Source organism: Anabrus simplex, chromosome 3 (assembly GCF_040414725.1).
Source record: "Anabrus simplex isolate iqAnaSimp1 chromosome 3, ASM4041472v1, whole genome shotgun sequence".
Classification (NCBI taxonomy): Eukaryota; Metazoa; Arthropoda; class Insecta; order Orthoptera; family Tettigoniidae; genus Anabrus; species Anabrus simplex.
The window spans coordinates 343246909-343270087 of record NC_090267.1 but is presented as its reverse complement, the minus strand read 5'-3'; the positions used below and the strand labels follow the sequence as shown (position 1 = coordinate 343270087).

Genomic DNA, 23179 nt, shown 5'->3' with positions numbered 1-23179 from the left:
CTTCACACTACCAAGCTTTACATCAAGAAATGAAGGATATTAAAGTGAATATATGGATAAATTTTTACGAAAAAATGGCACGACAGAAAGGATGGATTCTCACTACGAACTGCGGTACACCATAACACGCTTATTAAACGTTCATAAAGCCACTGAATGGGTGGCAGAATAATATGACTATGAAAGGCATATAAAGACGAGTTATCTGACCTATTAATAACGAATGTTGCGTCCTCTACTTCAGTATTAAACAAACTCTTGCATTTCCCATGTTTGGTTTTATGTTGATAATTCCCTAGATGCCTGACCAAGAATCTGCTCTTCCTACCAATGCATTTCACTTACATGACTATATCTTCTGTAATATTCTATTAATTTTCATTTCCAGATTCTCTTACCAACAACAGCCATAAAAACTGCTAACATTCCACGCTTCGACTAGCAGATTGTCAATATTCATCTTCGTGATGATTGGCCCTTCCCATGTAGTCTCCACCCGGAGATACGAATGGGAGTCTCTTTTACTTCCGGGATATTTTACTCGGGTGAAACTCTTCATCAGTAGATCATCCATTCACACAGAAACAGCTGCATGTTCTCGGGAGTTAGTTACGGCTGTAATTTCTCGTTGCTCTTACCATGTAGCAGTATCAACACAGCCAAGCCACGTTAAATATTATTATAAAGCCATGTCAGTCAATAATCCAGAATGCGCTCCTTGCAGATTCCGAAATGCTGCGATTCCCCTTTCAATTAGCCGCCTCTCGACAGATACCCATTCGATATGATTGCAACTAAGGTCCGGCTATCTACTTGATTTGGACTGCAAAGCCTCCTCGACCGCGGCAATGTCGCGTGGTTCACATAGTTCTCATGTATAACTCGATAATATACAGAAAATTACGAGAATTCGCTAGGTGGCTTAATCTTCAATCTAATCTTCAATAACACCAGGACATTAGTTAAAACATAATTGTTCCTCTTAGAGTGATGTTTCAGTAAATAAATAAATAAATAAATAAATAAATAAATAAATAAATAAATAAATAAATAAATATTGCTAATAAATTAAACTCAAGTCATCAATCCTCGTGGTGCATCTCTTTTCATGCTCTCCCCGAAATGGAGGCGATGTGTATGTACCAGTTTAATCACATACCTGCCCTTTAATATCTGGCAGTATGGCAGATAAGCAGGACGCAACATAGGCGACCTTACATTGTGCTATATCCACTGAAGAGATTTCCATGTTTGATAGCTGATTTAAAAACGTGGTGTTTCAGTAGCATTTCCAAATTTTATTTTTAAGGTAACGTAAGTCCTGGGTTGTGTACCGAGTCAAGGCTTCTTCTATTTATCAGTTCAATGAATTGACGTAGACCCTGAGGTGACAGAGTGGGAGCGAGAATCACGTAATTACCGAATGATTGGATGTTTCGAATCCGAGCGTAGGAAATTCCCTTCTCATACCTATAATATGCTCAATTACTTTGATATGACTGTTTGTCCCACGGTAGACAGCAATTCTAACGGGAGAGCATTAATCTGCTGGTGCCTTGTTCCTATTTAGAACACCGGGTGAATTAGTCGTGCGGGCAGGGGCGCGCAGCTCTGAGCTTGTATCCGGGAGATAGTGGGTTCGAACCCCACTGTCGGCAGCCCTGAAGATGTTTTTCCATTGTTTACTATTTTCTCATCAGGCGAATGCTGGGGCTGTAACTTAATTAAGGCCATGGCCTCTTCCTTCCAATTCCTAGGCCTTTCTCATCCCATCGTCGCCATAAGACATGATCTCCTGTGGCTCGGTCTACCACTGACTATGGCTAGATACAACAGGTTGGCCCTGTTGAAAATTTACTTCTGCTGGGCACGGTCGAGGTGAGGCCATGCTGATAGAGCCCAGAGAGTGGTTGCTGCATCGTGGTGATCGCGTCCCGTAGGTATGAGAGCGAGCTGATTCCGAAATGCGAGGGCGATCTGGTAGACCTATCTGTGTCGGTGAGACGTAAAGCAAATAGGAACCTATTAAGATCTCACAAAGCGTTGTCATATTCTGACTTCAAATGTGAGTCGCCTTTCTGATCAACAATGAAACATTCTCTTTGTAATAAATAACCATTAATTATATGAAATGCAACTCTAACAATTATACAGTACTTACTAGATTTCCGAGTCACTCAAACGTATTTCTAATCGTGTTGTGTCAATTGTCCGGCAAAGCAATAGATTATAGAATTGAGTAGTCACGAATTTTCTAGGTTTTGTAATCAATATTAAAGTTACCTCCTTTCCGCAGTTTGTACATTTCACACTGCTGATAAAAAATAGATGTAATAACCAATCCTGTACTGTAATATTACGCAGAAAGAGAACATTTACAGATGTTGATATAATTTCACAGGCTGCTGACTATGTGGAGAACTTCGCGCAAGCAGTGCGGCCACTTGCGGAGGACTGTAGGAAGTACGTAGGAGCAAGCGATGGTAAGTTGTATAGTTAATACTGTAAAATAATTTTAACATCAGCATCTTAAACCTTATTTTGTCGATGAATAGATTACTTCATCAGTTAAGTTATCTGTTGACCCACTTTTCAATACCTTTTAGTTTTAATACCATACTATACATACATGTTTCTCCCCCATGAAGGGCTTCCTCAGTGCGATTCATTATATCAAGCTGATATTAAATATGTAGTACTGTCATTAGACACAGTGTCGCTGTGGTGATCTGTGGGTTGGTGCGCTGACAGTACTTCGCTCGTCCGAGTAAGAGGCATTTGGGTTCATATAGCACAAGCAGAAAAAAATGATCAAGTGTAAAACAGGACAGCAAGAAGGCGATCAGTCATCGTCTACGCGACTGAGTGTCGTGGGAAGAAAAGTCTAGAGTTACAAGACGACGACGACGACGCCGACGACGACGCCGACGCTGCACTTCGCTCTGTGCTTGTTGTGAAGTGTGGTTAAAAACACGACCAGCAGAATGCAACCATTTCGCAGTCTGAACACAGTTAGGCATGTCCGCAAAGCGTAGTGTTTCAGGTGATAGAATAAAAGTCGCGCGTATCGCCATTGTAGGGCAAAAAGCATGTTGATGATTGAACCGTTTGACTAACAGGAAATTGAGCTGATCGATTTCATCCACAAGGAGCGACTGTAAAGAAGAAATTGAATTCGTCGTAGGCGTCCTGAGTCGTGGCGTGGGAAATAGTGTTGGCTAGTCAGTATATGCTTCGAATTAGTGCATCGATTCATTCAACTGTCAGAGTGAATCGTATCACAGCAGCGGCGAGCTCACGGTACTCGAGTACTGAGTGGCGCACTCTCGGATCAGTGAACCAATACACACACACGGTTACTATGGGAACCCTGGACATTGGCGAGGAGCCGATGTTTCGCCGCAAGCGAGACATAAAGCGTCATGGCTAACTGAAAGAATCGTTCGTTTGTGGCTTTATTACGGACTCAGCAAATAGTACTCTCACCTGGGTATACAGGAGGTTTAAGTAATAGCTGGATTCATTTGCAGTGTTATAAACGAAGTTATATTATAATCCCGAAGTAGATAGGCTAATTATAGGATCTTCCATTTATTGGGTTAATGAATCTTCGCATTATAAGTTAGTTGACATTCGAGAGTTAATTCAACTCAACATTATAGCCTCCACTATGACTATGAGTCATGGTCATGATCACTCAGAAATATCTGTTTTATATTGGTAAGAACTGCCCTGCACTCTCTCAGTTCGTATATCGCGTCATTGCAGGATAATTATGTCATAGAATCACGAGATCACGGATTGCCCGTGGACGGGTATTCTTATTCTAATTCTGTACACTGTTTAATGGAGTTGTCACTGTGAGGGGAGGCCTTGAAACAACAAGACGTTTTCCGAACAGTTAACTGCAGGATCGATTCCGTTACATGAATCGAATATCCCATCACTATTGGGAAGAACTGGCTATTGCTACACGACAACGCCCCTGCACTTCGCTTTGTGCTTGTTCAAGAGGAACGGAATTGAAAGCAAAGATTTCATTTCGCCGATTATGTCATCACTGCCACAAGAACATCCGTTAGGGATGTTTCGGCCAATATCACTCAGCAGTGCTTTGAAATGCTGTACAAATGTTGACAAAATTGTACGGTGGCCAACGGAGACTATTTTGAGGGACGATGGGAAGATGTGTAAGTGAACACTGTGTTGTGTAGCTGTCTACACTCTGGGCACCCGTCCATGAAGTTATTTACTGTGGCAGGATCATACCATAGACGTAAATAGATTACCGTACTAACATTTCATATGAACGTGACACAACATATAAAATAGTATACGCTAATAAGTGTATGACATTGAAAAATAGTTATAACTTTCAACCGATGACGAATGTTTACTGTGCTACTGTAGTGAGGTTTTTTTATTTGTTTTAGTGGTCCCCAAAATCAAGACACCATAACTTGAAATGGAAAATGCACTGCTGTGAAAAACTGAAGGTCGAGATAGATAAAGCAATATAACATATCAACTACATGGTGGAAATGAATGGGAGCGAGGTAACATGTTGCCAGAGGTCTCCACACGTCCATAGAAGCCTGGCGTGAGGTCATCGCGACTATAGCGCCAATTGGGACTGGTCCCACAAAATGAAGATTGTGAAGGAACGTGACAAGACAGTGTGTTTGATCTGCGAGCTGTTACGGGGCGCTGAGGTGGTGTTATTCATTACAACATGGCACGGAGACAACATTTCGGTGACTTCACGCGCGGAAGAATCATCGTGGAACTGGAAGGAGGACGAAGTGGGACGAGTATAGCCCAGGAGTTGGTTTTGTCCACAATATTGTTTCACGTGCATGGAGAGCATTCCGAACCACAGGCACTGGTGCCGGAAGGAGAGGAGAGGATCGATAACGGTCAAATACAGCAGCAGATGACCGCTACATTGTGATACAGAAACGAAACACTCACTTCAAACAGCGGGTGCATTGCAAACATATTTAACAGGACTGCAACGTACCCAGTCTCACTCCACAGTGGCACGGTGATTGTATATGGGTTGTCTGTTTGCCCGACGACCATTACATTGTGTTCCCTTGACACCCGCCTATCGGCGGCACCGTATGCGATAGTGCGAATAGCATCATGTCTGGATAGAATAGCAGATGAGAGGAGATTCAGTCTGAGAAGTGATTCCAGACGAACCCTCATCTGGCGAGAGGTTGGAACACGTAATGAACCTATGAACATTGTCAAACATTATCATTTTGGTGGTACAAATGTTACGGTGTGAGGAGGCATAATGTTGCATGGGCGTACCGACTTCCAAATCTTTGAACGGGATACACTCACCAGTCAACGTTATTGTGTGCAGTGTTCTCCTTCCCCATGTGCGTCTTTCCTGGGTGTATTCGTACCTGATTTCATTTTTATTCATGGCAATGCACTACCGCATCTTTCAGCGCAGGTGTAGGAACTCTTGGAGCGAGTGGATATTCGGCGAATGGACTGGCCTGCCCGTTGCCCAACTTAAATCCCATCGAGCACATGGTGGACATGTTGTGCAGACATCCATACACCAACGACCATCCAGAAGTTCTCAACCGCGCTGGTGGAAGAATCTTTTCTTTATTCGTGTCAGAAGTATCAACTTTACTTACAGATATTTAACAAAAAGCAACAAGATATCTACATTCCTACTATACAAATACACAAGTCTATTATACAATCACACATAGAGCAACAATATTCGAGAGCTATATGATGCTTGCCCAGTATTGGGCGACGTGAATAGCGTTGGGGTTGGCTGCAATCATGTCTTTCATAGTGCACATTGAAGGACATAAGACACACTGACATAGATGTTGGATCGTCTGCTGCTCTCCGCAATCACAAAGTGATGAATCACTTGAGAAGCCCCACTTCCGTAAATTATCTTTTGTTCTGTCGACTTCCGTACGGAGTCTGTTAAGGGCTTTCCATACTGTCCACTTCTCCTGGTGTCCACATGGAAGACTTTCCTTCGGCTCTATCAAGTTGGAAAGGTAGTGGATTCTTTCTTTCAACATTGTGACTCTAGCACAATCACCCTGACGAATCTTTTGGACAGGATGGGGACACGTTGTAGAGCATGCATCGCCGTCCGCGGTGATCACGCAACATTTTAAGAACCAAGCCATTTCCCATTTTTACATGAGGCAAATGTAGAGACAGTACTTTATTTAAGACCACATACTCTTCCTTCCCACTACTATCCATTTTCTATCTCATCACCGCCAAAATATCTAACTGAGATGGTACGATATATATCCACTAGTGATAAAACCCTGTAAGTTCTACTCGATATAAATGTCAAGCTCTTGTCTGTTTTAGCGGATGTGGAGAAGGTGATCGAGTTGGAGGTGTTGACTACCCAGAGCCAGAATGTAAGTTGAGGAGAGTTGTACTTTCTATCACTTGTTACCTGATTTGAATATTCCTTATGCTATTCAGCAGTACAATATGTGTCTGTACGGTGTTTCAATTGGACATGTCCAAATTACGATTTCGATTCCGAATAAGCTGTGCCGTGCTGAGTAGATCAGACCGTGGAGCGCTGGCCTTGTGTCTCCAAGTTGGCAGGTTCGGTCCTGACTCAGTCTGGTGGTATTTGAAGGTGCTCAAATACGTCAGCCTTAAGTCGGTAGATTTACCGGCACGTAAAGAACTCCTTCGGGACAAAATTCCGGCACCTCGGCGACTCCGGTATCACTATATGTGGTTGTTGGGGCGTAATACGTTCATTAAGTAATCTCTTGTTCATGTGAAGGAATTGACGTGCAGAATACAAACACACAAAGTGTACAGTATATGCCAGTGTCAATTTCAACCACTTGATATAGCCTACCAGTTACAAGCAAGTAGCCTAACAACATATCATAACTTCAGCCCGTTTAGACACTGTGAATATGTTTGCTGTGGTCAACATAGGTCACTTGACGAACAAACCGGCGCACCTTGTATTCTCAAAATCTTTATCAAGTGGTCTCGAAAACCAGGCCAAATCGCGAAACAAATCAGGGCACATTTTCTTCGAGATGTCTTTTTCCTATCACGCGCCGACGGATTTTCTTCTTCTGGTTGACCCGTTTGGAAGACACCGTGATAGAACCTACCCTGGATGTCAACCGAAGCGTTGAGGATCATCGTGCATGGAAGCACACAAGACCTTCAGTAATGCGATATTATTTTTTATTTTCGGCAGGTGTGGGCCTTGAAGGTAACGATATCCTTAACAAAGTTAATTTCACGACATCGACATAAATCGCAACTCAAAAATCGCGAGTGATTTTCGCTCACTACCTCGTTAGCGTTAGATCGCACTCTGACCAATACCAATTTCTCAATCTAGATCACACACTAGTGAACTGTGCGATCAGGGGATAACATCATTCAGACTCGCCGCTCAAGGCTGGCATCGGACGATAAACCCCACAGTGTCTAGAACGAGGGGCTGTAGCAGTCGTTGAAACTATCCAGAATATTCCTTGGACCAATTCTGGACACCTTGGGCCCAGTGAAACGCTGCGTTATTCTGCTGGAATATATCATCTTTGTTGGGTTACGTGAAGCACACGAAGGGTTGCAAGTGGTCACCAAGCAATTGAAAGTAACACTTACTGGCCAAAGACCTGCTTAGGTGTATCAACAGATCCATCCCATGATACGTTAAAACACCCCACACCATTACGGTGCTAACATCAGTCTGTATGGTGTGTTGTTGATATCCGGGATCTATGGCTTTTTAGGACCTGAGCCATATCCGAACTCTAACATCAGCTGGAAAGTACAGGAACAGTGGTTCATTGGTCCAAGCTACATGTCGCCAGTCCCCGAATATCCAAATAGCAACGCTACGTTCCGAGGTGAGGCGCTGTGCCCGGTGTCGTGATGTCAACAAGGACACTTCGGGAGGTCTTCTGTTCTCATATCCCACTGACGTTAAAGAACGCTCCACTGTCCTGCTGGATATGCGTCTGGTTCCTTCTATATTGAATGGGGTTGTGATTTGAGCGAGTGTGGCTTGTCTGTTACCACGGCGAATTCTAGCCGTACGCTGCTTGTCACGATTATTAAACATCCGTGGTCGGCGACTGCGCAATTCACTGTGGGTCGTGACTACTTCCATGAGGTATTCCCGATATACAGGTGATGCGGTCGATTGAGAAATGTTAAATGTCCGGACCCAATTCGACAAAGGTATGCTCCATCCAGCTACCCTCTCTATCATGCTCCGTTCGAAAGATGATGATTCATGTTTCAGATCAAAAGTCTGGGTATTTCTAAGACGTCACGGCTATTATATTTAAATACGGCTATTGCATGACTCTTGGAATGTCAGTGGATACAGCCTTTGACATTCCATCGTTTACGGGTATTTCTCCGTTTAGAAATTGAATGAACTGCACAATTGTCAAGTGTATGTTCTTGTTGTCCCCTTTATTTATTGATGTGCTGTCTCCATATTGGTAGGTAAAGGAAGGAAAATTGAGTATCGTTGATTTATTTTCTGTATCTATGAGTGGATGAATGTTTTTTCCTTGGGCAATTACTTCCTATGTACTAATTCAATTCTTTGGACTGGTTCATCATTAATATTTAGTTTTGTCCATTGACTATTGTTATATGTTTGTAGTATGTAAAGGGATATATGGAGTTCAAATAAGTAACGCATACTTGAAAGAAAATGAACCGCCTTCCAGATCTCAGTTCAGAATTAACTTGTGCTGCGGCTTGAGTTCTTTAATATGATCTAAATTGATCACTAATCGACTACTTAAAATAAAGTATTGCCAGTCTAGTTCATCAACAATCCTGATGTTGTGAAAAGTAAAGGTTTATACTTTCTATGGCCTGTCAGGTTGAGTGGCTCAAACGGTAGAGACGTTGCTTTCTGAGCTCTAGTTGGCGGGTTAGGCCTCGGATCACAATCAGGCCGTGGCATTTGAAGATGTTCATATATGCCAGCCTCGTGTAGATAGATTTACCGGCACTTAAAGGAACAACTGTGGGACAAATTACCAGCAGTTTGGTGTCTGCGTAAACTGAAAAAGTAGTTCATGGGTCATAAAAGCATTATTATTATTATTATTATTATTATTATTATTATTATTATTATTATTATTATTATTATTATTATTATTATTATTATTTATATAACCCCGGTAATGACTGATGATGGTGATGATGCTTGTTGTTTAAAGAGGCCTAACATCTAATGTCATCGGCCCCTTGTAGTAATAATAAGTGAGATGGAATGGTTACAAAACTGTGTCTTTGCCTGGAGCTGAATGTATTGGTTCTACATCTTTTCGACTTCCTACCGTAAAATCGACTCCTTTCCATTAAAATGAACCGAAAATGTTTGTTAATGCATACGGTAGGCAGTTCACAATGATTAATTACCACTGAATTTTCGTACAAATAAAATTAATAAACCTCTAATGGCACTTCATTAGTATTGTCATGATTTCCTTTTTTGTGTTATAAAAGATGTACTTGTGGATCGTAATGAGTTTCGTCTTATGCGACTAAAATCCTGACGACTATCATGTTTTATGTTCTAGGCCTTGGGACAGTCCTAATGGAATTTTGTTTTACAGTGTTTGCTGTACTGCGTCTTTAGCAAAGTGGGGATTATGGATGGAAACACTTATGCTTCCGCGGACGACATTTTGAAAGTTTACAACTCTGCTCATGAAGGTGATGACGAGTTCATCGCCCAGGGTCCGAAAGCTGTCAACGAATGTTTAGATGAAGGTAGGTTTTGAACTCTGTATTCATTGTTTTGCAGTACACGTACACTCAACTGCATAATATTTGGTCGCTGGCTAAAACCGAAACATCCGTCACATCTTAGATCAGGGTACACATGTACAGTACTGGCCTTGAAACGTGAGTATACATAGTAATTGGCTTGTAGACATCACTGAGATCCGATTTCGGATCAACGCATAACACGTAAACAACAAATATCGCAGGAAATTGTTTCTAGAAGGTAGAGGAGTAGCTATTTCTCCTATAAACACTGTACGTTAATATGCCTCATCGCTAAGTGTATGTTATGCGACCGGCTTCGAGAGAGTATCTAATAGCTTAGTTGATTGAGGCACGGTATTTGGGAGACAGGGAAGGATATTGCAGTGGTTCGAATCTACAAAATACTCACTGATTGCTGTATGCATGGATCATTGAACCCCAAAGCCAAAAATGAAATACAAAGAATAAAAATGTCACGTTAGCCGGAGGATTATTCGAATGATAGCAAGACCTCTGCTTCATATAAGGTCAGGAATACTCGGTGTCTCCGAAAACCATAAAATATATGCCCCTTTACCTGTTAATAAATATCGTTTTACTTCGACCTGGAACCGTTTTTACACTTTTAAATGACTTTCTCATTCGTCCGACTCACTGGTTGAATGTTGAGCATTGAAGCTTTCGGTTCAGAGAGTCCCGGTTTCGAATCCCGACCGAATCGGGGAGTTTAAACGCATCTGATTAATTCCTTCTTCTGGCTCGGGAACTAAGTATTTGTGTTTGTACCAACAAATCCCTCTTTATACACGGGCAACACATAACGGTACAAACCACCACAGAAACATGCAGTAGTGATTACAACCCTCTATAAGATTGCGTTAGGAAGGGCATCCGGCCGTAAAACAGGGACAAATCACATGTGTGACACTGTTCGCACCCAACACCCCACGGGTGTGGGGCAAATTGGTAGAAAATGAAAAAGGGCATTTCTCATTCAATGATACATTCAGCGACGAGTCACAACTCCTCTTTTTCCTAGCTGGGCAATTGTCACACATTTAGTGCCGAAACGAGCTTTGAACCAGTGTCCTACGAAAAGGTCACATGCAAAGAATTAGCTGACTTTTCACGACAGGGCCCTGAAATCAGTGCTGGAATCCTACGTTTCCAGACGGTGACACGGCGCAGATGGTCATCTTTGCATTACTGGCGAGCTGTCCGAATCGTGACTCACGGTTTTCTGCTCGCCGAGCCGCTGCTGGCTTGCCCAATCAAAACTGTGGTGACGAATTTCAATTTCCTGTTACGTATACCCGTAATTCATAGGTTTAGTTCGTGGCCGTACAGTAGAAACAGGAGGACAAATCTGTGCATCTGTTCTTCTCCTAGGATATTGGGTATGACACCATTCAAGTTAGGTTTTGGCGTGGAAGGTGAGAGCCTTCCCTTGTAAGATTAGTGTTAAGAAAGGTAATAATAATCTCATCCTCTTAAATTGACAATGACGACAACATTACTTTGAATTAAGAGAAATATCTTCTGAAGTATGTCATAGAAATACTCCCCTGTATCACAATAAATTGTAATAGCAAAAACTGTTTGACTCTTTCCATGAAAGGATTTCTCTATCCCTTATGGCCTGTACGAATCAATCTACTCTTCATTTTATGAAAATAATAAATGAATTCAACGCCGTGTGACAATATGGTCTTAATATGCTGTCTGACTTATTGCATTTCAGCTTCAAAACTGAAGACAAATGATTCCTGCTTATTGGCCTATTTCTTGCGGCAATGTGTAAGTGATAAGGTGAGTACGAATTCATTTTGTAGTCTTGGATAACAAACACAGGAAGACAATTGAATATTTTTTTACAATTTCGTGTCTAATGATCGTTTTGTATACTATGCCAACAGATATGCGCAATTAGTGAACAAGAAGTAGCATATTGTTTGCATAGCAAGTATTATCAATCAATCAATCAATCAATCAATCAATCAATCAATCAATCAATCAATCAATCAATCAATCAATCAATGATGCAATTAGGGTTGTCGCCCGGGTAGCAGCTTCACTATCAATTGCTCATCGAGCATTTTCTTAAATATTTTCAATGAACTTGGAAATTTATCGAATATATCCCTTGGTAATTTATCACAATCGTTTAATCCTGTCCCAATCTTTTCTCTTGAATTCCAACTTTATCTTCATAAAATTGTATTTCCTACTTTTGAAAGCTCCACTCAAATTTATTCTAATATTAATATCACTCCACGCCAATTCACCACTGACAGCTCGAAACATACCACGTAGTCGAGCATCTCGTCTCCTTACCCTGTAACGTTTCTCAACAACCTCGATGGTATGATTACCCCAATGGAGGTCATTCCTTATATTAACACCTAGGTACTTACATCGCTCCCAATGAGGCACTAGCACACCATCAACACAATAATTAAAACTTGGTAGGTTCGACCCTGGCTCAGTCCGGTGATATTTGAAGGTGCTCAAATACATCAACCTCGTGCGGTCGATTTACTGGCACTTAGAGAACTCCTGCGGGACTAAATTCCGGCACTTCGGTGTCTCTGAAACCGTAAAAGTAGTCTGTGGGACGTAAAGCCAATAACATTATTTTTCATATACATAGATATATATTAAGATAACGTTTCACCCACTCTAATTCTCTGAATTGTATTTTATGCAAATGTAGCCAACCATACAACCACTCTTTTTTCTATTCCAGTAACTCGTATTTTCGTCAGTAATCTCCCATGATCTACCCTGTCTCTCAGCTCATCCACCCGAATTCGACCGAACGGAAATACTTTAGCTTTCTTGAAATGAATTTGAACTGGCCTGTTACATTTAAAAATGATGAAAAACCGTGGAATAATAACTAATATATACCCTAATATGTTGTACCACAACTTACGTTACCTGAAAGCACTTTAAAAGTGGCTGAAAATTATAATTATAATATGACAACCCGCGATTTTAATTTAATTTTTACGTTCATTGAAGGACATTTTCAGTATGTATCCATAATTTCTGTTACTGTCGCCTCTATGATTCGGATGACATATACATTATAGATGAGCTTTAAAATTCTGCAATATTTGATGTCTGCAATATGTTTGTGTACTGTTACTAGTATGATTCTTCTCAATTATGTGACACCTTCTGCTTACCCTGACGGCCTGTCACAAGAGGACACATGGAAAGTGATGGATGTTAATTTAAACGTCTTTACATCGCCTTGGCGCTTTATTATGACATATTTAACATTCATGGATCAGCTTACTCTGTTCTTCTTGAGTTAGCGATACAGGATTGGGTGGCACGTCGTTACGTCTTCATATCATCATCATCATCATCATCATCATCATCACTCTCCATTATTATTCTAGGTAGCCTATTCTCCGACATCCGCTTCACATGCCCTACCACGTAGCTGGTTATGTGAACAGATTCATCTATCAAATTTATTCCTAACGCAATCTTTACCTCATCAATACGTGTACCTGCCTGCCTGCCATTATTCTCACCTGCATGTTGAATAGAACAGCGTTGATGGCAACTGCGAACTCTTCTTCTTCTTTATCTCTTTACCCTCCAGGGTCGGTTTTTCCCTCGGACTCAATGAGGGATCTCACCTCTACCTCCTCAAGGACAGTGTCCTGGAACTACGGACTACTCTGGGTCGGGGGATAAAACTGGGGAGGATGACCAGTACCTCGCCCAGGCGGCCTCACCTGGTATGCTGATCAGAGGCCTTGCTGGGTTTTGGGAAGATTGGTTTTTGGCTTTACGTCACACCGACACAGATAGGTCTTATAGCGTCGATGGGACAGGAAAGGCCTAGGAATCGGAAGGAAGCGGCCGAGACTTTAATTAAGGTACAGCTCCAGCAATTGCCTGGTGTGAAAATGGGAAACAACGGAAAACCATCTTCATTGCTGCCGACAGTGGGGTTCGAACCCACTATGTCCCGAATACTGGGGGAGATTGGAAGGGATAGACAAGGAAAAGGCCTTAAGTCAGGTACCATCTCGGCATTTGCCTGGTTGAGGTCGGAATCGAACCCACCTCTATCTACTCAGTTGACTTCCCGAGGTTGAGTGGACCTCGATCCAGCCCTCGTACCACTTTCAAATTTCGTGGCAGAGGCAGGAATCGATCCCGGGCCTCCGGGGGTGGCAGGTAATCACACTAACCACTACACCACAGAGGGGGGACTCAACTGCTAACTCACTGCATTAGGATTAGGAAGGTAGTTGCCCGTGACCTTATTTAATACACAGCATTGGTGTGAGAATGTGCAACCACGTAAAATCATTTTCAGGGCAGCCAATGATAGGATTGAAGCCCACCATCTCCCGCATTCGAGCTAACAGCAACACGACTCAACCCGAGAATCCATCTCGCTCGGTGTTTTTATTTTACTTAGTACACTACATTCCTGGGAGAATAAAAATCCTATTTGAAAAGGCCCACCTGTTCCTGCTTTGTATTTCCTACCTGATATTCAATTACCTGAGTTTCCTCTCAACTGATTTCGCTTTAGTATTGAATATATGTTATTAAGTTTCGTATCATTCTGGCTGCTGCTCTTCTCAGTATCCAAGATATTAGATAGTTAGCTTCCAGCACAGTTTACCATTGACCAAGTCGTAGGCGTAGGCCAAGCTGATTACTACAATTCTTACCGAGCTATATCCTTCTTTGCTATTTTACAAGAGTGTAGTCATTTACCATCTCCTTAAACCTTTATAACTACTTTGAACCAGGTGCTATCTGTCAATGTAAATACTTTTGCCTGCTCGTAATAACCTATCATGCTCATATAATATCGCGGTATGGCTAACATAGTTTTTCTTGGTATTCTCTCTTATGTCTTCCTAGGTCTATAAAACTTAAGCATAAGTGTCTATTGTTCTCGTAGCATTTTTCGGGTGAGTCAGCCGCGCCTGACGTCACTGGCGTCGTTAAGGTCTATCTATTTTTCCGTACACCAAGCAGCAGTCGCCGTTAATCACTCACTGCAACATTACGTTTGCAAAAATATGTACCGTATGCGACAGGCATTTACACAATGCATCAAGATGCCATACGGTTATGTAAATAGTACGTGCCAATTATGAGTTTTCAGTAGGGTATGAAATGAAAGCTAAAGGCGATGGCATACTGATAAAAAACGTGTGTGAATTTGTGAAGCGGAAGTAGTAGCCCATCTAGTATATTATTTTTCACGAGAGTTTAATCCTGATGTAAACAAGGCATGTCCACGCCTTAGTCAAAGAAAGAGTTGTGATTCGCTGAGCGTGTAGTATCGACCTCCGCCCCGTCAACGTCTCGTGTTCGGACATACAGTGCTGCGCATATGACCTAAAATAGACGATGAACAGTTTTTGAGCTATGTGAAACTAAACGGAGGGGTTTGAAGGGACATCTACTGCTGATGATTAGGGCCTACGTTATTTATTTATTTATTTATTTATTTATTTATTTATTTATTTATTTATTTATTTATTTATTTATTTATTTATTTATTTATTTATTTCTGAATATTAAAGAAAGCTATCGTAGGCTAGAGCACAAAATTACACGCGTAGGAAGGTTTATCTTAGGACAGCTGTTTGAAATGTCCGCCCGGTAGACTGTAACCTAATAGAAAACCAGCTTTCGAATTGAAATGTATATCTCTTATCTTGTAGAGTTCCTATCATGATAGAGCATATAGCACGATTGGACATGTCAGACGGAACTGTTGATAATTCTGTAACAACATCTATCGAAAAGACACAACTCAAAAAATACAATATCCTTCCTATCCATTAACACAGGTTTACGTTCTCTTTTAAGAAACTGGAACCCTATGTCCTTTAAAAGTCTGTACAATGTAGTTAAACTGAAGGTGGGTAAAGTTTTATCTTTATTTACACTGTCTAATACTTTGCGTAAAGTAGGTGCTTCATTCCGAAAAAATAAATTCATGAATTTTCCTTCTAATACCACTTTTGACAATATCGTCATACTTCTCGATTCTTTGAGGTCGTTTACGTTCCTTTCCCGGCGTTGTTAATTTCCTTGTCTTTCTAAACTCTGTCCGCATGTTATGAACCGAACTAGCCGACACACCACACAACTCTGCACTTAGTTTCTCTACCTCTTTTACGGCTAAACCTGGATTCTGTTCACTTATTTTATTAAAAAACATTCACAACGCACTGCCTATGGTCACTTCTGAGCGGTTTTCCTCTTTTGTGCTTCACTACACGGGATGGTCCTACCCCTTGCTCCATTTCTCTCACTATGAATACTGACACTGACAGCTGCTGCAAGATGCAACACCTTATCTTCACACTGTACAGCTTGGGACTTTCCCTCACTATGAGAAGACTTCCTGCATTACACCACGCCTTCTGCCTTCATATCTCGTTCTTTAATCACTGTTTTATTTAAAAAAAAAACATATAGATATATACCGGTATATATGACAACCATCTTTTAATTTGATTATGTACTCCTTCAGACTATCTAAATGTAATAAACTAAGATAAAATTAAATTAACGCGACGTACTACTTTTCTTCGAGCTCGCATAGTCCTACAGTCGAGTGAGTGCGACGGTTGCTTCTCCAATCAACTACGTCTATGTCCACGTGCAAAGCCAAGGTGCTCCGCCTTTTTGTTTACATCAGGATTAAACTCTCGTGAAAAATCATATAGAGGAAATGGCTTGGAGTGGGAAGGAAACGGCCGTGTCCTTAATTACAGTACATCCCATGCATTTGCTTCGTGTGAAAATGGGGAATCACAGAAAACCACTTAAGGTCTGCCGACATTGGGGTTCGAACCCACTATGTCCCGATTGTAAGCTCTCAGCTGCGCGCACCTATCTGCACAACCAAGTCCCTCGGTACCGGAATGTTTTATTTAAATGGAATCTCTGTGTCCTAGTATCTGAGGTCAAATGGTAAAGAATAACTATCTTACAGTTCGGCTCCATGGTTAAATTGAGTCCAAGGGGTTCTGGGTTCGATTCATGACCGGTAGAAGGATTTTAACTTTCATTGGTTAATTCCGATGGCTCGGAGGAAGGGCCTCATCCTCATAGATTAACAGTTCACCTATAGGGCGTCTAGTCGAAAAACCTACGCCTGGACTCTCTAGACGCCACACGTTATAATAATCATAATAATTATTATTGATGATCTCAAGAATGTCTTCAAATTCAAAACTCAGGAATATTATATTCAACAAATATCTCAGAGTTCCAGTAATAGGACGTCAACAGTATTATGTCCTCAGCATTTATGGAAACCAACCACAGGTGTACATGGTGTATAACCTACAGTAACACTGCATATTAAAAATATTGGACCAGTTGTTCGTCAGTGGTTTGTGATTGTATTATTTATGTTCAAAATCCTATTTTATTATTCCCAACGATAATCCATTTCTGTAAACATTGATCTTCAGTGTATGAGAAATCTGAAATACTAAGCTTTATATGTAATTTCTGATATGTTTTAGAGCTTCAACCTTGTGTACTTCCACAGAAGTTAATTGGCCGAATATGAACGTGCATCCTGAGAAGAAAATACGGAAGAGATCCTGGCGAGACACCATAATTCTTGTGAATACTTTTCATTAACTAAAACCAATGTATCCTAAATATGAATAAATATGTTTATGACTGAATAGTGAAACGACTCAGTCGTTACTGATTATTGAGATTCCTGTAACATAAAGTTGTAAGTACAACTGCAGGTAGACGCTGTGACCCTACAAAATGTACAATAAATGTTGGTGCCCGGACGGTGAACTAGCAAATAAATATAATTAACACGTTCCCTGCTTTGCGAGTCGCATGTGACTCGTACAGCACATAAATGTGGAGCTGGACAAAATTACACATTTTATTCCTTTGCTGCTACGATAATAACTTCGCCTAACAGTACGACAGCGAGTCACAGGAGGTATCTATGTTGTTCTATGGCATAGGTCTACGTTTAACAACTACCTTACACCGCGAGGCACGGGTGACTCGTGACGCATGGATGTAATGCAGCTTTTACTATTTGCTATACGAGTCACCAGTGCCTCGCAGTTTTACTAGACGTCCCGCTCAACTGGGGTGGACAATAGGGCTATACATTGTTGAACAAGTATTATCGTGCTGTAGCCGTCATTGTAGGCTGGCAGAAATCTGTTATGGCAGCGAGTGAATAACCTTGTCATCTTGTGAGGCGTGTGTATGTTGGGTACTCAGCCCCAAGGCTGGTTTGATCCTCTGCAGCTCCGCCAACAGCTGTCATAAATAGCCTACGCGTCACTGAAGAGGCGTACTAGGGAAATGAGGAGTGAGGTAGTTTCCCGTTGCTTTCTCACCGAGCCAGCTGTTGCTATTACATATCAGTCTGCCAAGCCCACTGAAATGCATGCACCAACCGACCCTATGAGATATATTTTCACACCGTTCTTAGCAGGGACTGGCTGCATAAGTAATGGTATTACTAGCATCACTCATACCTCAGGCACTTTCGTATTGTCAAAGCCAAGGATGAGACTGAGACAGGTCAATGAAAGTAACTAATTTGACATAGCCCATACCAGAAGACTGTAAACACTACATGTCGCCAGCAAAGGAATCTTGTGAGGTAACCACAGGATATACATTTCTTTGTGTGTAAAAGTGCATTTATGCTCATGTAAATCAACCTTTACCAACATGCAGAAAGAGGTGTTAACGCTCTGCTCCTTGTTACGCGAGGCACGGGTGACTCGTGGACTAAAATAATTATTGCCGCTAAACTGAGCGCTGGTGGATCGTCCTGCTGAGGAACGTGAGAACTAGACATGACTTCCAGCTGTCAATCAAATAATTTCGAAGTAATATCATACTTCCGCCATCCACCGTCAGCCCGCAAAACTTCTTCCGTAGGACGAATCACATGTGCCTCGTGACGCACCCCAGCGAAGTATGGTATGAGACATCGGTGACGCGTGACGCACTCACGCTTAATGTCAACAGTGTAACAATAGCAGCGCAAGTGTTAAAGAATAAAATGAAGCCACAGTTTACGTTAACAGATCGCAGGTTGAGTCTCATGCTAGACCTACTTCACTCGCACCTCAAAACCTGCTGCTAGGAATGGGTAAACTAGTTGATTAGTAAATACATCGAATTTACAGTTGTTACTACAGAAAAGTAACGAGAATCGAATGGATGGAAGGAATTTTAAATTGTTTTAACGAATTGCATTTGTAGCTTAAACAACTCTGTTCTTTTTCCTTTTATGCGAAAAAGTAGCTATAATATTGGAATTGAATAAAAAGCTAGATACAACCGAGATTCCTCCACATTTCCACTTTTATTTAATTCAAATATTATTCTGTTTTCTTTTCTTGAATTCTTAAACTTGATTTACTTCTAATTTACTTCCTTTTATAAATAAGTTTTCACAGTATTCTCATTAACGCCATTAAAGCCTTTGGTAACGGCAAGTGGCAATGTTCGCAGAGTAGTAGGATTCTCCTCAAGTTGCTTTCATCTGTCTCATTCTCCAATAGACTGATGCAGCAGCTTTCTGAGGACTAATTAATCACTCTACCAGCAGTGAGCTTACTTACACGACTGGGTATGTATCACATGTGCTCATGTTATGTTTTACTGTTTTGAAGAAGCATAAGCCTGTAGTTTCGGTACCGTACTTGGGCCGGGGTGCTTAGCAAAACTATGAAGGTAAGTACAAAAGATATATCTACACAACACACGAGATGACAGTGTTCAATACCTCATTATCAAGAGGAAAAACCATTGTGTGACCTCGGTATCAGGAGATGCAGTAATGCTACCATCTTGAGGTACTGTAATCGTCGTGTCGCACGGCTAAGTTAAAACACTGAGCGAGCCCAGCAGCCAGAGCAGATTTACTCAGCCAATCATTAATATAAAAATAATTTAATTTCGCAACAGGCCTACTTGGTAAACTGGTATATCGTGCCTTCACTACAACCTTATCTCCTTCTGCTAAAGACAAATTTACCAGTCTTTTTCTTTCACATAGTTTTTATTTACAAATATCCCCACCCCAGCCATTGTGTTTGATGCAATAAGAATTATTATTATTACTATTATTACCATTATTATTATTATTATTATTATTATTATTATTATTATTATTATTATTATTACTATTATTATTTCGCAATAAACATAAATATATTCCATCATATTCCTAATATTTATTCCATAAAAGTCCAGTGACGATTCTTACGTTCCTAGCTGGGAAAAATACTCGGTAATGTCATGTTCAAACTTAAGTCTCCTTCTTCTAAATTTCTTCTTGAAAATATAGGCTCCAGTTCCCTTTGTCTTCTTTCTGAACATTTAAGTGTACCCCTAATAGATAAACCATTCTACACTGCCTCATGTACCAATAACGCAAACGCTTTTATGATTTTACCACCGACTCCAATTCCTGATAATGCAATGAAAGAATGCAGAATTATTTTTATATTTCTGGACCAGTTTTGGATCAAAATAATTAAATTGAAGGTACAGTAAAGCATTAATCATCCAAAACCTACCGACAAAGATTATACAGAATATGTTTTTACTATACTAAATCACCGCCGGCCCCGTGGTGTAGGGGTAGCGAGCCTGCTTCTTACCCGGAGGGTCCGTGTTCCATATTCGGCCAGATTAGGGATTTGTATCTGGACATGAAGGCTGATTCGATGTCAACTCAGCTTACGTGATTACAATTGAGAAGCTATCAGACGGTGAGATGGCGGCCCTGTTCTAGAAAGCCCAGAATAACGGCCGAGGGGATAAGGTGTGCTGACCACACGACACCTCAAAATCTGCAGGCCTTCCGGCTGAGCAGTGGTCGCTTGGTTGACCATGGACCTTCCGGGCTGTTGTGCCATGTGGTTTGTTCGTTTTATACTAAATCACTTCTATCCATCAACTACGGACTAATCGGAAGTCAACAAAGTTACCCCCTTATTCTACTTTTCATCAATCGTTCCAGATTGTCCTTCCTGTTACTATAAATATATACCTATTCTGTTACAAATTTAACAACACATCCTGACAAAACCCGAAGTGAATATGAGTCCCAAACAATATATGTATCTCTAATAACACCCGTCCACACATTAACAATACAGCCATTCCTTTCACCACACCTACACAAAGTCTGTCCATAAAATAACTGAAATTCATCAGTTCCTACCCTCAAAATATCAAGTCCACAGTAGTTTTTCCTTTTCTATAATGAAAACACAAACTGACTGATCTCAAATTAGTACAAAATATAAATAAGAATATAAATAATCATGCATTATTCAAAAACAATTGATTCAAATAAGCTTCACAATTCTGAATACGATGATTCAACTGTACAAATTTTGGCTATTCCTCTGATAATTCAGTTCCCTTTAAACGATGATTAAACTATGGAAACTTTGCTTACACAAACTCATGCTGTTTCCTCCGATAATTCCCTTTAAAATCAATAATGAAACAGAAAAGTCAGTTGATTCCATAATTTCAGAAATTCAACAGCTTCGTAGAAATCCCATATCTCTTTTCATCCAGAAAATATTACTCACATACCTATAACATCTCAAATACATTCCAAAACGTCTTGTTCAATGAAATTACCCGTCCCTATCTCAAGTCTCTTGTCATACAATTGTCTAAAACTGAAACAATCTTCTGCTTACTGCACTATTTCTACACGAGATTCAACAGATGTGATAATGATTATTACTTTGAATGAACTTGACCATTTTCGGTTTCTATTAGATCCGCATTGACTATTAATGAATCGCCAACCTGTGAGAAAGTGGGCTAAGAAAGGTCCGTCTGTCAGTACAATTTATAATACAATTAGTATACACTGTTTAATAATTTAACTAATAAACCATCATAAATTCTCGTCTTCAGCGATAATTAAAAAAAAATCAAAATCCCTACGGAGATGCCTAAATTTCTTTCTTTCTCTCTTGTCCGATTACCCTCCAGGGTTAGTCTTTTCTTCAGACTCAGCTAAGGACCCCACCTATACCACCTCAAGGGCAGTGTCCTGGAGGGTGAGACTTGGGGTCTGAGGGATAAAACTGGGGAGGCCTCTGGCGGTCTCACCTGCTATTCTGAACAGGGATCTTGTACGGGAATGGGAAGATCGGAAGGGATAGACAAAAGGAAAAGGGAAGGAAGCTGATTAGGCCTTAAGTAAGCAGCAATCCTGGCATTTGCCTGGAGAGATAGTGGGAAAACACGGAAAACCACTTCGATAATAGCTGAGGTGGGAATCGAAATCCCCTTCTACTCATTTGACCTCCCGAGGCTGAGTGGACCCTGTTCCAGCTCTCGTACCAGTTTTCAAATTTTGTTTCTGAGCCGGGAATCGAACTGGGGCTCCGGGTGTGCCAGCTAATCCCCACAAACCACTACACCCAGAAGCGTTCTGCTCGAATTTACAACACATAACACCTTAACATAAAATATCTACCTTAAAACAAATGAAAATCTCAACAGTTCTATTTCTTGTTGTTGGCTAAAAAACTTTCTCCTTTTCTTTCTGGAGGAAGATTGTTCAATGTTAAAATCTTATCACATTATGCAAATAGAGTACTATTCACTGAGTGCAGAATTCTAATTTTTGAGCTGTGTTGAATGTTATAGTTTAAAACTGTTCTTGGGGCATTCCAATATTTATTTAAAAACAAGTAAAAAGTGCCTACGTTTGTGTTAGACATGCAGAATCCTGAACTGATATGGTGAAGTGAAAATCTACGTGCTTTATGCCAGCCCAAAAATACATCTTGTCAGTGTAGAAAACGTGATTGCGCGTGAATTGTAAATCTATTTGGCTAATACCAGGTAAGTAGAATTGTGGCATGTTCGGATAATGCATTTAATAACATAGTTTGTGTGAAATGATGAGCACATCATTTTATTAATTACGTTCCTATTTCGTCCCATACTTATACGAACAGGATTCGATTGGGATGTCTAAGAAGGAAGAAAAATCTGCAAAAACTCCTCCGAAAAGGAAACCAAGGTTACGTCCTTTACAAGCATCAGGTCAAGAAATGCTTGTACATTGCTACGAGCAATTGAAACAGGAAGACGACGAAGAAGGTATCAGTCGTAGTGATACGAAGCTAATGGCAAGAGTTGCATTATTAACTGGGGTAAGTGTTCGTTTTTATCTTGTTTCTATGATAAGTTTCTGGCATAATGACAATCAGTTGAAATGGAGCAGTATTTCATTCTGAACCTAACCTAACCTAACCTGATCATGTAGGCCTAGGCCTATACCATGTCTTGTGTCGACTTCGATACGGTTTGTAGACTT

At 40.8% G+C, this 23179-nt stretch overlaps 1 protein-coding gene across 1 annotated transcript in view; it reads left to right on the top strand.

Moving 5' to 3' along the window:
- The window catches only part of LOC136867321 (general odorant-binding protein 19d-like), a 28741-nt gene extending 11294 nt beyond the window's left edge, over nt 1–17447 (top strand). The window contains exons 2-6 of the mRNA XM_068226711.1: nt 2402–2483; nt 6373–6425; nt 9642–9798; nt 11540–11607; nt 17337–17447. Coding sequence (XP_068082812.1) covers nt 2402–2483; nt 6373–6425; nt 9642–9798; nt 11540–11607; nt 17337–17369 — 393 coding nt within the window. The 3' untranslated portion in view covers nt 17370–17447. The remainder of the gene's footprint in view (nt 1–2401; nt 2484–6372; nt 6426–9641; nt 9799–11539; nt 11608–17336) is intronic.
- Nucleotides 17448–23179: the final 5732 nt, after the last annotated feature.